General features: G+C 62.8%; 1 protein-coding gene across 3 annotated transcripts; it reads right to left on the reverse strand.

Annotated features, from left to right (window-relative positions):
• Positions 1 to 336: 336 nt before the first annotated feature.
• NOC2L (NOC2 like nucleolar associated transcriptional repressor) lies at positions 337 to 12,191 on the reverse strand. Of its 3 annotated transcripts, none has more exons than XM_060012395.1 (19): positions 12,136 to 12,191; positions 11,840 to 11,992; positions 10,481 to 10,655; positions 10,276 to 10,392; positions 9,562 to 9,679; positions 9,385 to 9,475; positions 7,592 to 7,670; positions 7,371 to 7,481; positions 6,894 to 7,007; positions 6,007 to 6,195; positions 5,693 to 5,832; positions 4,758 to 4,869; positions 3,858 to 3,971; positions 3,505 to 3,606; positions 2,197 to 2,340; positions 1,978 to 2,091; positions 1,031 to 1,184; positions 776 to 832; positions 337 to 479 (listed from the first exon to the last, which is right to left on the reverse strand). In XM_060012395.1, the coding sequence occupies exons 1-19, from the start codon at positions 12,159 to 12,161 to the stop codon at positions 367 to 369; spliced, it is 2,223 nt and encodes a 740-aa protein (XP_059868378.1). In that variant the 5' UTR covers positions 12,162 to 12,191; the 3' UTR covers positions 337 to 366. The 3 variants fall into 3 exon arrangements, with proteins under 3 accessions (XP_059868378.1, XP_059868369.1, XP_059868388.1); XM_060012386.1 differs by having other exon boundaries at positions 9,562 to 9,682; XM_060012405.1 differs by lacking the exon at positions 776 to 832 and having other exon boundaries at positions 9,562 to 9,682.
• Between the last annotated feature and the right edge of the window lie 1,400 nt (positions 12,192 to 13,591).

Below are 13,591 nucleotides of genomic sequence, written 5' to 3' on the forward strand. Positions count from 1 at the left end.
GCAGAGATGGAGAAGGCGCAGGCGCACCCCAGGCCCTGCAGCGTTGGCCGTGTGCCAACGCCGGGCAGAGCCCCACTCCAGGTCGGCACCTTCGCGGGGTAGGTGCGTCTCACCCGCCACCATAAGCTGCGGCCGGAGGCCGGCCCCACGGTGGTTTATGGCCGCCACTCCAAGACTTGGAACAGCACTTGGTCCTTTCCGGTCTCTTATGTTGTAAAAATAAAGCCCTATCCACCATCTACGCCCTGCGTGGGCGCAGACCCCAGGGCCTCGGCTCGCCGCAGCCGGGAAGCAGCACACCTGGCTGCCTAGTGAGGTTGGGAACGCCATGCAGCAGCCCCCCACAAGGCTCCAGGCGGGCAGCCCTCAGTCGTCCTCGTCCTCGGAGAGCTCTAGATCCTGCAGCTCATCCTCCGGCCCCTGGGCCAGCCGCCACGGCTCCTGGGGGTCCGGCCCCGCCTCTGTGTCTGGGTTTCCATCTGCAGGGAGAGCGCACAGCTACATAAATTCTGCTTTATCAGGAAGAAGCCAGCCTGGGAGGTTACTCATCACTAATTAATCACAGCACTAATTAATTTATCGCTGCTGCTGTTGCTGGGGGCCAGAGCCAGCGGGGATGGAGCAGCTGGCCCAGTGTGTGGGGGAGGGGGGGAGGGCGTGGGCCCAGCTTAGAGCCGATGGCCCTGCCCACCCACCGGATCCCCCATGACAGTCTCGGTCCCCAGACAGATGGGCTCAAAAACCACGGCACCCCACGCTCTCAGGAACCACTTACCCTCTGAGCCGCTGACTTCCTCCACCCTCTGCCAAGCTCTTGGGGACCCAGGCGTCCCTGGGGACCAAGCACAAGAGCCCATGGGGGTGGACCCACCAGCAAACGCACAGAGGGGCAGCTAAGGCAGGACGGGGGCCGGGGCACAGCCCTGGACCCCACTTTCCCTTAGGTCTCCTCTGTTCAAGTGGGAGAGGACCCAGAACTGCCCTGAAAGGTGGTGGTGGGAGGGGGTGACACAAGGCCTGGGGGCCCCACCTCTCTCTGGGAAGTCGGGGGCGGCGTCGGCGTCCTCGGCGTCGACGTCCTCAGCGACGTCCAGATCAAAGAGGTCCTTGAATTCTGCTCTGTCCTCACTCTTCCTGTCCGCCACCTTGCGGCGCTTTACCTCTGGGAAGTTCAAATCTTCCAGCTGGAAGGACAGGGACCCAGAGCTGCAGGTGAGGGTGGGCTCTCAGGGCTGCCTGCCCACTGGCCACAGCCCAAACCACAGCCCAAGCCCAAGCCCGACTCACATTCCAGACCCAGTCCTGCACCCTCCTACCCCGTGAGGCCCTCCTCTAGCCTCCAGCCCCCACCCCCATGCAAGGACCCCGCTTGGCCACTTTTGGGACACTTGGTCGGCATCACTGGGTAGGCTCCCTGGACAGCCGCCCTACCAGGCCAGTGAGGAGGCCGCTAAGTGACATCAAAGCTGCAGGCTCCAACCATGCTCCTTCCCTAATTTTCAGCCATCACTCCCGGAACAGATGGCCTGCCCATGCTGACACCAGGACAGGGATGCAGACAGTCAGGCCGCTTGGCACGAAGCTGTCCCCTCAGGTCACAGCGTCACGTACCCACCGATCAGGCCGAGACCCAAAGACAGAGCTAGAGCTCTTCCTGTACCTCCCTGCCGGCCCTTCTGGTGTCCACAGGCTGGCCTAGGTGACAAGGTCAGCCCAGCACTCACTCCTCCAAAAGCCGCAGCCCGTCAGGCCTGAGGGGTAGCAGCCTCTGCCCCAGCACAGCCCTGGGGCCTCTCCACCTGAGGGTCATGGGAGAAGCCCCCAGACTCTCCCCGGTTCTGCCCGCCATCCGCCTCATCAGAGCATCGGCAGCGCCAGCACACGGTGCAGCTAGGGTGGCTGGGGGCAGCACCCACCGACCGCTGCTGACATCCTCCCAGCCGTGCCCACATCCCCAACAACCCACCACCACCATACCCGCTCTTTGCCACTGATCTCCAGCTGGATCTCACGGTCCCTCAGCTTCCGCCACTGGCTGTAGTACTTCGTGAGCGGGGTCCCCTCCTCCCGGGTTCGCTTCTCCCAGGCATCCTGTGCAGGGAGATCCAGGGTCATGTCCCACCCCGGGCAAAGCCCCAGACCTCAGCCACACACTGACCAGTGGCCCCCGGGCCCCGGCACCAGCCCCCAGCTGACCACTGCACGCTGGTCGGACACGCCGAAGGAGACCCTCTGGCGGAGCCTGCGGATGTGTTCTGCGTTCTCCTGCACCTTCTCGAGCAGCTGGCGCACCTGACGGCAGTAGTTGGCCACCTTGCACTCCCGGAGGAAGGATTTCAGCTGCAGAAGAAGGGGGGCTCAGCCTAGCCCCAGGCACAAGGCTACTCTGCACCCTGCAAGCGGTGACCACAGGCAGGCGGGGGCGGGTCATGGGTTCGTGTGTCTCAGAGCCCTGGGGGACACACCTGAGGTTGGGGGGAGCCCCAGTGCAAGTGTGTGGGGGGGCGGGGGGGGCTGGGTGACTCTATGGCCCAGCCCTTAGGGACCTGTGGGGGTCGAAGGGCTGACGGGAGGATGACCACCAACCCCGTGGGCCAGGCAGAGGGGTGGGCAGGGGCAGGATGGATCCACCCTCCAGGCCACGTCCCGCCTGCTGCCTGTCTAAGTAAAGTCGTGCTGGCACACGGCACACTCATTCGTTCCTGCATTTCTGTGAATTTTTTTGCACTTCTGCGGGCAAGTTGAGCGGATTGAGAAACCCCGTGATTGCAAAACCTAAAATATCTACCATCTGACTTTTTACCAAAAACGTTTGTTGACCCTCTTCTAGACCATGATCCCCAAGACTCAGAGAGAGGACGACGCACACACACCTATGTCTGAGCAACCCTGCCCCACTCACTACCAGGGCCAGACGGGCACAGGCCTCCCTGAAATGAGAAACCTAGGCTGAAAGTAAACGGATCTCCAAGGGGCTTCTGAGAGGGAAGACCCCCCCCATCCCACCCCGAATGTCACCTGAAGAAAAGCTGAGGTGGGCGGCCAGGGCTTCCTGTGACCCCCTAACGTCTCCTACCTCCTCACCCGGCCCAGGAGCACCTGGGAAAGCATGCAGTGAGACCAGCCCGACCCAGAGCCGGGGGCCGGTGCAGCCTGCTGAGCCCCAACACCCCCAGGAGCCCTCACGGCTGGTCCAGGCCCTGGGCTGTAGCACGCTAGAGCGGGGCTGACAGGTCCTGGGGTCCTCCTGACGCACCCGGGCCAGCGCCCTCCTCAGGCTCCCAGGCATGTACCCCAACACCACGGCCCCGGGGACCCAGCTGCCAGGTGATGCCAGCACAGAGACCCCAAGCTGACCAGGCCCTGCCACTGGCCCTGTGCGGCTGTGACAGGGCTGCCCTGCTCTGGCCCCACGCGAGGGGCGCCAGCCCGTCAGGAGGCGGTCTGGTCTGCTGAGGGGTTGGGCCCACGGAGGGACTCGGGCGGGGGGCAGCGGGCACACACCTGCAAGACAGCGGGCAGCGCCAGCTCGGGGAATGCAATGCTGTGGGCCTGACCGTGCAGGTACTCCAGGCTGAGGTCGTACAGCTGCTCCACCAGGCCATCCTGAGGCAGCGAGGGAGCGGACAGCGTCAGGGCAGAGGGGAGCTCAGACCTCGGAGCCACACTCGGGCTCAGGCTCATCAGGCTACCCAGCCCCGGGAGGCCCACAAGGTTCAAGCCTGGAGGGTAGCGGGCCTTCTCCCATCCACACTCGTCTACCTCCAGTCACCCCGCACGCTGACCTCGGTGCCCCGTGACATCCTGCCGTGACCCCGCCCAGGGCGTTCCCGGACCCCTTTGGAGGCTGGGCTCACCCGGTACGCCTTCTCCTGCAGGTTGACCTTGGACAGCTTCAGGATCACAGCAAAGTTGATGGGCCTGGAGCTCATGCGCCCCGGCCTCCTGTTGAAGTCGACCTGCTGGAAAATCTGCCCCAAGGACCCGTCAGCCTAGCCTGCCCACCCCAGTACCCTGGGTCTCTGGACACCCATCTTGAGACCAAGGACAAGTGGCCAGACACAGTGCCAGCCCCACGGCCTCACAGACACCAGCCCCTCCCCGCACAGCTCCAGATCTCTGGTCCCCAAGGGAGTCCCTCTGCCCTAGAGCAGGGCCCTGGTCAATGGGGCAGGACCAGGCCACACCCTTACACACTGCTGCTGTCCCCCTCCTGAAACTGGGCCAGAAAAACATGAGAACCAGTGTCTGGAGACAAAGAAGGGTCCCTCCTGCACAGGGTCACCATCACTGCAATTTCCTCACCCACGATCGCATCCCCACAGCCTGGTCCCGGCCCTAGTGGACCTCTAGCCTTTGGACTGAAGCCTCTCCCTACCTAAGCTACGTGCACACGTATACACACGGATACACACGCACAGAGGCAGCAAAGGGAACACAGCTTTGGAATCAGACGGGGCTTTCAGCCCAGCTCCGCCGCTCACTCTAATCTTGGGGAAACACCCAGATCGACCCAAGTCTGTGCCTTAAAATCAGCGCCCTCGGGCCAGCCCAGCAGAGCAGCTGTACTCACCTGCGGTGCCACTCGTGCCTATCGGGCAGGCACCGCACACAGTTAACACCCTCACAACCCGTGTGCTATGGGCAAAGAGCCAGCACTCAGGAGAGCTGCACCGAGTTGAGGAGTCGTCGGGCCACATGCGGCAGGAGGCGTCTTCCCTCCCGCACCGTCCGCCCCACCTCGAGCACCTGCTCACCTCAAGGATGAAGGGCAGCACCGGGATGAAGGTGCCTGTGCTCTCCGAGAGCAGTGTCAGGGTGCGCACGCAGTGCATGCGCAGCGGGTAGAAGCGGGCCGTGGGGACCAGCCTGGGGATGTGGGAAGGCGGGAGTGAGCAGAGACCCCAGACTCAGACACCCCCAAACCAGCCTCACCTGCCTGGCCCCGCTGCCTCTGAACTCTCCCCACCCACTGGGCTCCAACCTCAGGAGGGGCTCCTCCCCGGCAGGGTCAGCAGCCACACCAGCCTCAGACAGATAAAAGCAGGACAGAAGGCCCCCACCGAAGTCGCAGTTCTAAGGACCTGCCTCCTTGCTCAGTTACCGGGGCGGGCACCCCACCCCACCTGGCTAGCAACTCAATTTCATTTTAACACGTGAGACAGCAAAACTGTTCTTTCTTCTCCCTTCAGGAGAACAAGGATGCCCTCTGCTGGCCACATATGGCTCCGCCCGTGTCTGCCGCCACAGACCAGCACGATATTCATAGGCAAACCAACCCCAGCCGTGCCTCGTCACTCCAAACCTGCTCTGTCCAAGACGTCCAGGCAGATAACCCCAAATGCCTTCAAACTGCACACAGTCCCCTCTACCCCGCGTCCCCAGAATGCACGTGTGTGCGGCATCCTGGACTAAGGTACCAGGTCACAGGCAACCAAGAGGCCCAGCTGACAACGATTCTGGGATACCGGGGACAAGGCCACGGACAGCCTCAGCCCAGACCTTCCTCAGGTGCTGCCAAGTCACAGACACCACACCTGGAGGCCCCAGCTGCCAGGGGCACTGGCCAGACCCTCTGTGAACAACCCTGACCCTACCCTGACCTCCAGGACAGCCTCCTGTAACCTTCTCCCTGTGTAGCCCTGGCCCCACCTCCTTCGGCCCTCGGGGCAACCCCCCAGCCGCGACTCACTTGATGCAACCGATGACAACCTGGGACAGGGGGTAGATCAACGGCTGCAGAGCTTCACTGGGGCAGATGGTGCTGAGGGCGCGGCCCCACAGGTGGAGGCAGTGGACGAACTGCCAGCTGTACACGGACTGGCGCGTCTCCTGGGCAGAGCGCAGTCCCCCCGGTCAGCCCCGCCCAGGTGAAGGGGTCCCCTGCACCTATGCCACAGCCCCCGCCAGCAAGGGCCCTGGCGCCTGCCGCCAAGTGGCTGAGCTGCCTCTCGCAGGAGGCCAGGCCCCCACCCCCGCAGTGGGTCGGGCCCCGCCCCCACTCACCTTCTTGCGCGTGGTCATGGCATTGCGCAGGTGGATGGCGAGCTGGCGGATGTAGAGGAATGCGTGCTGATAGGCGACGCCCGCATCCAGGGCCAGCAGCTCTGTCAGAGTCCGCTGCATGAAGTTGACGAGGGGCAGGGTGCTGGGGGAGGTGAACCTGCAGTTCCTCACGTACGTGATGTACATTTGCTGCCGGAAACACCTTAGTCAGAGCCACCTCTGAGCTCCCAGGGCCGCATGCCCCCACCACCCAGCTCCAAGCCCCCTGCAGACACCCGGGCCTTTCCCTCAGAGCTCGCCTCAGCAGGAACCACGGCCCAGCCACGTGTGCCGCAGACCCCCCCCGCCGCACGGCCCTGCTTCTCGAGGCCCCACTGCTGCTCAGCCCACCGGCCCCGGGCAGAGTCTGCAGTGCCGAGGGGAAGGGTCTTACGGGGAGGCCTAGACACCCAGGAAGGAGGGAGCTGCAGCATGAATAACCGTGCGGAAGGGCAAGGGCCGTGGACGGACCAGAAGGGAAGGAGGCAGAGAAGCCCCAGCTGCCCGCCAGGCTGATGCAGGGCACTTCTAGAGGGTTCTGTGCAGGGCAGGCCACCCCAGGCTTAGAGCCAGGCAGCAGGGTCCCCGTCCTTCTCCACGTCTGATGTCCTCGTCCACTGAGGGGAGAGCTGTGCAGGCCACTCCACGTGGAGCCCCAGGGGGACCAACGGCTCCTGTCCCCACGCCATCCCGTCCCCCACTTCTCTTGGAGAAAGCCATGACGAGGACCTGGGTCTGCCCAGGGTCACAGCACCCGCGAGGAACACCGACCACAAAGGCAGCCTGCCCAGCCCTCAGATCAAGACTTTCAACCCGGACCCTAACGGAAGAGCCGGGGGCACCGCTACCTTGAGGACGGGGCTCAGGAAGACGTCCTTCTTGTGCCGGCAGACCTTGACGAGCACCAGGAAGGCCAGCACACGCAGCGTCTCCTCACCCGTGCCCCACAGGACCACCATCCTCTGTGGAGGCGAGTTGTCACCGCCTGCCCCGGGCCCCCCACCCCCCACCCCGAGCCCGGCCAGAGACAGTCCTTCCCACAGCACCCCCCCCGGGGAATTCCCCGAGTTAGGGCTCAATCGGGGAGGAGCGAAACCAAAGCACGTCACCCCTCCTGAAGGCCGTATGGTGAAAACTGACCTCTGCTGTCCAGCGCATGTATGCACGTGGGTGCCAGAAAGCTGCCCCCCGCCCCCCAGGGGAGCCCGTCCTCGCGTGACTGGGCTGTGCTGCCTCGGGTGTGCCCCAAAAACAGAACCCCATGGGGTGGCACAGATGCCCCCTGCACTCCAGCCGGCAGCTGGGCTGCCCTGAGGCCAACACACCTTGAGCAGCATGCGGCACTGCTTGGGGAAGGTCAGGTAGTAGGGCACGGAGCTGCTGACGTGCTGGAGGACGGCCGCCGCTACTGTCGTCTCTGCCACACAGGCCACCAGCTGGGGAAGCAGGAGAGGTCAGCGAGGCCCGGGATACGAGGAAGGATTGGACCGGTGGATGCGGCCAGGCCCCCATGTGACCCGGCAGGCCCCGCCCCCCAGGACTGCACCTGTGTGACGGAGCTCAGGTAAGCCTTGATGTCTAGCCGGAGCTTCCCCCACAGCGGGCTGCTGGATGGCTGCCGCACCCTGCAGGGAGACCGCGCCCTCCAGCTCAGACACGAGGCCACAAGGAGGGCACCAGGAGGCCACCAGGAGGCAGGGGTGTGCCCCAAGCCACGTCCCATCCAGGACACACACAGTGTCCAGGACGCAAGGGCACATGGGCCCTGTGGTGAGACACCCCGCCCCCCATCTTTCCCATGAGTTCAGGGACCTTTCCAGCTGGATAGACGCGAGAGACACACCAGGACTCTCTCAAGGATGGCCCACAGCTACACCTAAGGAGGGGTACCACCAAGCCCCAAGCCCCCCACAGGCCACCCCACCCGGCCAGAGGGCTGACCATCCTTCCTGTCTGAGCCCAGGGCCAGCCACTTCCCCCAGAGCCCCCAGACAGACCCCTGGCCTCCAGCTCCCCACACCTCTCAGGCACCCACACTCCGCAGTCCCAGGTCTGACCCAGGCATCGCCAACCAGCACAACAAGCTGTCTTCCTTCGGGCCACGTACAGTTTTGTCGTTGTTGTTAGCCTTGCGGCTTACGGGATCTCAGTTCCCCGACCAGGGACTGAATCCGGGCCACGGCAGTGAAAGCACCGAATCCTAACCACTGGACCACCGGGGAACTCCCCGGGCCACATACGCTTTACAGAGACCAAGTCATTTACACCTTAATTTCAGCAGCAGTGACTGGTGCCTAGGAGGTTTCTCAAAGGCATCGCCTCTCAACACTTGCAGAACTCAGCACGTTGAGTGTCTGTTAACTCTGCTAACGTGTGCAAAAGAACCAAGGACAGGGGCCCCTGTTAGCCTCCCCATGGGCTGAGGCCGGCTGCTGGGCACCTGGAGCCACGACCCAGGCCGCGCTGCCGCTTCCTCCCAAGCCCGCTGTCCTCCATGGTGACCGCTCTCCCCACTGCAGCGGCCCCCACGGAAGCGCGCACCCAGCCAACGCCAGCACCACTGAGCGCTGCCTCTTTGCTGCCCACTCACTCACTGCCTGTGGCCCTCCACTCTCGCCAGCAGCCAGCTGCCCTGCCCCCTCAGGCAGCCACCCCTACGCGGCCGCATCAGTCCAGCCCCGACCATGCCCCCAGGCCCAGGTACTCCCAGCCCCGAGTCCCGGCCTCTTCCTCCTCCCCCGCCAGGTGGTCCCGGCGGACCTCTCCCTGGAGCTTCCTTCTCCCTCTGAGCAGTGTCGGGGTGAGTGTGACCCTCCAAGCCTTTCCTGCCTCCGGGTCACGTGGCCGCAAGCTCCTGGGAGCCCCAGTGGAGCCCGCAAGCTGCCAAATGCGGGCTGCTGCTCCGCCCCCTCTGGAAACCTTCCAGGGCCTTCGCTCAACTGACCTCTCACACGGAAGTCAAGGTCCTCGAGCCAGCATGGATGGGGCCCCTGCCTAGACACACACACTCGCACCAGCCAAAGAGCAAGGAGAGCGGACAAGACTTGACTTGTCCAAAGAGAAAAGAGAGAATCCTGACCAGGAAAGCCAGGGGAGCAAAGCCCAGCACACACTCTGTGGCCCTTGAGGAATTCTGGGCAGGAAGGAGGAAGGACAGGGCTACCCCCATAGGGCCCTGAGTGTCCAGCCTCTCCCAAGAGCCCCACAAAGAGCCTGGCTCTGTCCTCCACATCCCTCTGTGCCAGCTAGGCCTAGAATGGGCCCCTAGGTCCCAGAGCCCCTGCCTTCCCCAGTGCAGGGCCCGACCATGCCGCCCCATGCCATCCTCCTCCCTCTTACCTGCTACTGTCCTTCGGGGCTTTTCTAAAGAGCAGCTCCTGGAGACAGCCAAAGAGATCTCTGATGCAGAAAGTGACCAGAGCGTTGAACACTGCAACGAGGGAACCAGAGATGCCACTCTCAGGACAGAAAATGGAACACAGAGACTGTATCCCTGGTCCCCTCACCCCAGCTCACCAGCACTGTCCGTGACCTGGAACTTGCTGGTCTCAGTGCCTTCCTGTTCTCCTTGGGCGGTGGCCACGGCTGCTCGAAACGCCTGCACAACTTCGTGGAATAGCTTTGGAGTGAGGTGCTGCTAAAAGGGCAGAAGGACCCAGAATGTTGGAGGAGCACTCAGCTAGCTGGGGCTCCAGGAATCTGCTCTATGAGAGGAAGGCATCCTCGGCCACATCCTCAGACCAAGAGCAGAGGTGGGAGCAGCGTTACGGAGCCATGTGCAAGGAACAGAAAGAGTCCAGCATCCTCCTGGAAGGGCCATGAGGGAGGGGCGGAGGAGCCTGAATCTAAACAATGGCTAGCTCCAAGTGGTATCTGGAGTCCTCCCTTTCCGGCCTTTCTTTTCCCCGCAGAAACCACTGCAAGGCCCTCAGAAGGGCCCTGGCTCCACCAGCGAGCAAAGGCACAGAGACTATGTCCTGCCCACAGTGGACTTCAGAGAGCCCTGGAGAAAAAAAGAGGAAAGGAGAAGGCAGAGGCCCTAGTCTCTGAATGAAGGAGAGAATGCAGTCCTGAGCCCTCCTAGCATGCAGGGAAAACTGCGAGATTCTCTCTCGTGCTGAACGGGATCAGAGGGGGCTCCTCCCACCTGCACTGCCCCAGGTAAGTGAAAGAAAGCAGGGGGACGGGAGCTGGGGCGGGGTCAGCGGCCCACCCCAGGCCACTTCTCACCTTCGCCGCCTGCGTCCATCTCTCAACCGTGGCGAGCGTCACAGAGGCAGAGCCCCTCCTCCTCCCCATAGGCCCTCTGGGGGCCCCGTCCTCCTCATCTTCCTCCTCGCTCGCCTCCTGCACCAGACACAGAGGGCCCCACTGGACCAGATGCAGAGGCCACAAACACGCCCCCGCCCCCACCCAGCTGTGCACAGGCTCTCACCTCCAGCGCGTCGGGCAGGGAGTGGAGCTGCTCCTCCTCGCCCTCAGAGCTGTCCGAATCACTAAAGTTCAGCAGGCTCTGGTCATTCTCCTGCAGGAACTCGTAGAACTCAGGGTCTTTGTCCTTCAGTCGAGAGAGCTGGTCCTTGTGCTCAGACGCACGGCCCTTACGCCGGCTGAGAAGGTGGGGTCATCAAGTCTGACCGGCTGGCACAGCCAAGGCCAAGGGGGGAGGGGGGATCAGCCTTCCTGTCCTCCTCAGAGAACCTATGAGGCTTCGTCTGCTCCCTCCACAGCAGCTGCTAACAACCAAGGCAGGGAGCTTTCCAGAGAGCAAGTTTTCAGCAGATCTCTCTCTCCCCCAAACTCCGGACTCACGTCCGGCAGCCTCTGCACACGTGTTTCAAACCCAAGGCGTGTTTCAAAACAACGCTGAACTTGCAGCTTCCCCCGAACTTACTCTGCCCACACGCTGCTCTACCTCAGCTGTCGCTAACTCCCCCTTTCCAGGTACTCACGTGAAAGGTAAACCCTCTCTGTCTCTCACACCCAGCGCGCACTCTGCCACGAGATCTCATCATCAATACTTCCAAAAGTCTCACGACTCCTCTCAAACCAGCATCATCTCTCAATTCACTTGTCCACTCCAGCCCCTTACAACCTGCTCTCAGCACAGCAACCGGAGGGACCCATCCTGTTACATGTCACGCGACGTTACTTCACTACTCAAAACCCTAGGATAATTTCTAACTGTACTAAGACGCCATATAAACGGTCTACGAGATCCAGCCCCATCACCGTCTCTCCAGCTTCACCTCCTACTACTCTCCTCGCATTCCTGCCACAGCCATGCTGAACTCTGCGTAAGGCTCACTCCCAACTCAAGACCTTTGCTGTTCCTAATGCCTAAAACACCCAGACATTCTTCCCCTACTGCTGCAATTTACTCCCTCAGGTTTCATAAAACGGCCTTATCCACTCCACCTAACGCTGCCGCAGAAGCACCCACCTATGCTCCCTATTCCTCCAGCTCCTTCTGCTTTTCCTTCCTGTCTGCAGCACTTATTTCTTCCACCGCCCTACACGCTGTAGTTTATCCAAGGCCGAGTAAGCTCTCCTGGACCAAAAATGAATACTATTCTCCAGCGTTTCCCAACACCGGGATGACTTGGCACAGAGCAGTCACTCCGTAAATACCGGACGGAAGAATAAACAAATCGAAAGGTCTGGGGGAGAGATCAGAGGTCCCTAGGCCTCAGTCCTGAGGCCCCAGGAGTGGTCAGCACCCTTCCGGTGGGGCGGGCCAGGACGGTTAAGTGGGTTCTGCTTACACACGGCCCGTAGAAGACGCTCCACTCACCTGGCCAAGGGACTCCCACCTGGCCCGTCCGGGCTCCGGGTCGCTCCGCGCGCCGCCCGCGTCTCCGCCTCTGGGGCTCCTTCGGGCTCCGAGTCGGACTCGGAATCAAAGCCCGAGGCCAGGAACTCGTCCACCGTCAGCTCCGCCAGGCGCCTGCGGGCCATGCCGTTGGAGTCATGACTCCCCGCCAGCCCGATGTGCCCCAGCCCGGCCGCCCCAGGAACACAGAGAGGTGCAAGAGAAGCCTCTCTGGATGCAAGCGACCGCCGGGAGGCCTGATCGGAGCCTCAACTCACCGCTTGCGGGTCCACGCCGCCGCCATAACTGCAGGCCCGTAGCGTGCGCCCCACTTCCGGCCCCAGCAGGCCTTGCGCCAGGCGCACTTCCTGCAGGCAACCCCGCCCCTGGCCCCGCCCCGCCGCGCCCCGCCAGGTGGCTTTAAGGTTCTCCAACCTTGGCTGCGGCGGCATCCAGGCGGGAGGGCGCGTTCGGATCTCTTTTTGGGCGGGAGGCGCTCGGCCTCCCAGGGTGGAACGCGGGATGAAAGCTCCCTGCGCAGGCCTGGTTCAGTCACGGCTCCCGCTCGTTTCCGCTGAGGGACAGACTGCGGAGCTCCAGCACCCGGCAGGACTGCGTAGGGCGGAATCCCGCCATTCCGCTCACAAATCTGTGACGTTTACCAAAAAAGGCACTAGTAACGACACCGACCTGGGGGAGGGCCGGGCCGGGTCACCGTCGCCCAGCCCAGCCCACAGCACACCCCCCCCCGCCCCCTCCATGGGTTCCGTGAACACGTGCCTGTGAGGATGTCAATGCATTGACCACGGAAAAAATGCATGGGGGGAAACATGTGTCAGAGAGGACTTCTATACAAAGAGCTCTTAGAAATCAATAATAAAAAGCCAACAATCTTTAGTAGAAAAAACACGAAAATAGAAATGGTGATGCTATAGATGAGCTGTTTGGGAATTGATAAATGACACTCTGATGAGGATCAGAACGATGAGAGCCGTTTCCACTTCACTGGACAGCCCCATAGCACCTGCGCTGGGGGAGCCAGAGGGGTGAGACAGCGGACAGACCCGAGCACTGTTACTGAAACCAGGTTGGCCAAATCTCCCTGAAAGAGGATGGCTGATATTTCAGTCCAGCGAGTCCTCTACTGGGAATTCAGCTACGAACACATCTGCCTAAGTACCCAGGCCGGCCCCGGCGGGGACAGCCACTTTTGCTCTGCCCTATCTGTGGAACAGCCTGCAGGTGCAAAGGCCCGGAGGCTGGAAGGTTGCCTTGGGGAAGGAAGGAGGTGGGGAAGCCAACCTATGCCCTCCCCTCCCCCCACTCGTCCTAATGGCGGAGGTCCGCGGGCCTGGACAGCCAGATCCCAAGACAGGGGACCCCACAGCGCCCAGGGCGTGCACCCCACCCCCTCTCCCTCTCTGCAGCCAGCGTCCAGATCAAGGCCAGACGGCAAAGTGGCCTGCGTGGGGTTGGAGAGAGGAGGGCAGACGCGGCCCCCGGCTGGCTCAGGTCCCAGGGGCATCACGTGGGGCCATTCGGCCCCCCAGGAGATGCGGGGCCCCGAAAGGGGAGAGGGGTGCTTCTTGAACGAGTTGAGGCGGGCGGAAGGTCCAGGAGGTTTCTTGGGGATAGGCGGCGGGCGGGGCCCGGGGGGCTTCCTGGAGGAGGAGGCGGGCGGAGCGCCGAAACATTGGGAGGATTCGCGCGCTACGCGGCGCCCCCGAAACCTCG

The sequence above is a fragment of the Delphinus delphis genome, chromosome 1 (assembly GCF_949987515.2).
Source record: "Delphinus delphis chromosome 1, mDelDel1.2, whole genome shotgun sequence".
Classification (NCBI taxonomy): Eukaryota; Metazoa; Chordata; class Mammalia; order Artiodactyla; family Delphinidae; genus Delphinus; species Delphinus delphis.

Excerpts from the sequence above, each read along its gene's own strand:
- NOC2L (XM_060012386.1), bottom strand. The coding sequence starts at position 12,161 with ATGGCGGCGGCGTGGACCCGCAAGCG. Across the intron at positions 10,656-11,839 it reads GGTGGGAGTCCCTTGGCCAG|CCGGCGTAAGGGCCGTGCGT; the intron begins GTGAGTGGAGCG and ends CCACCTTCTCAG. Across the intron at positions 5,833-6,006 it reads CCATGACCACGCGCAAGAAG|GAGACGCGCCAGTCCGTGTA; the intron begins GTGAGTGGGGGC and ends CGCTCTGCCCAG.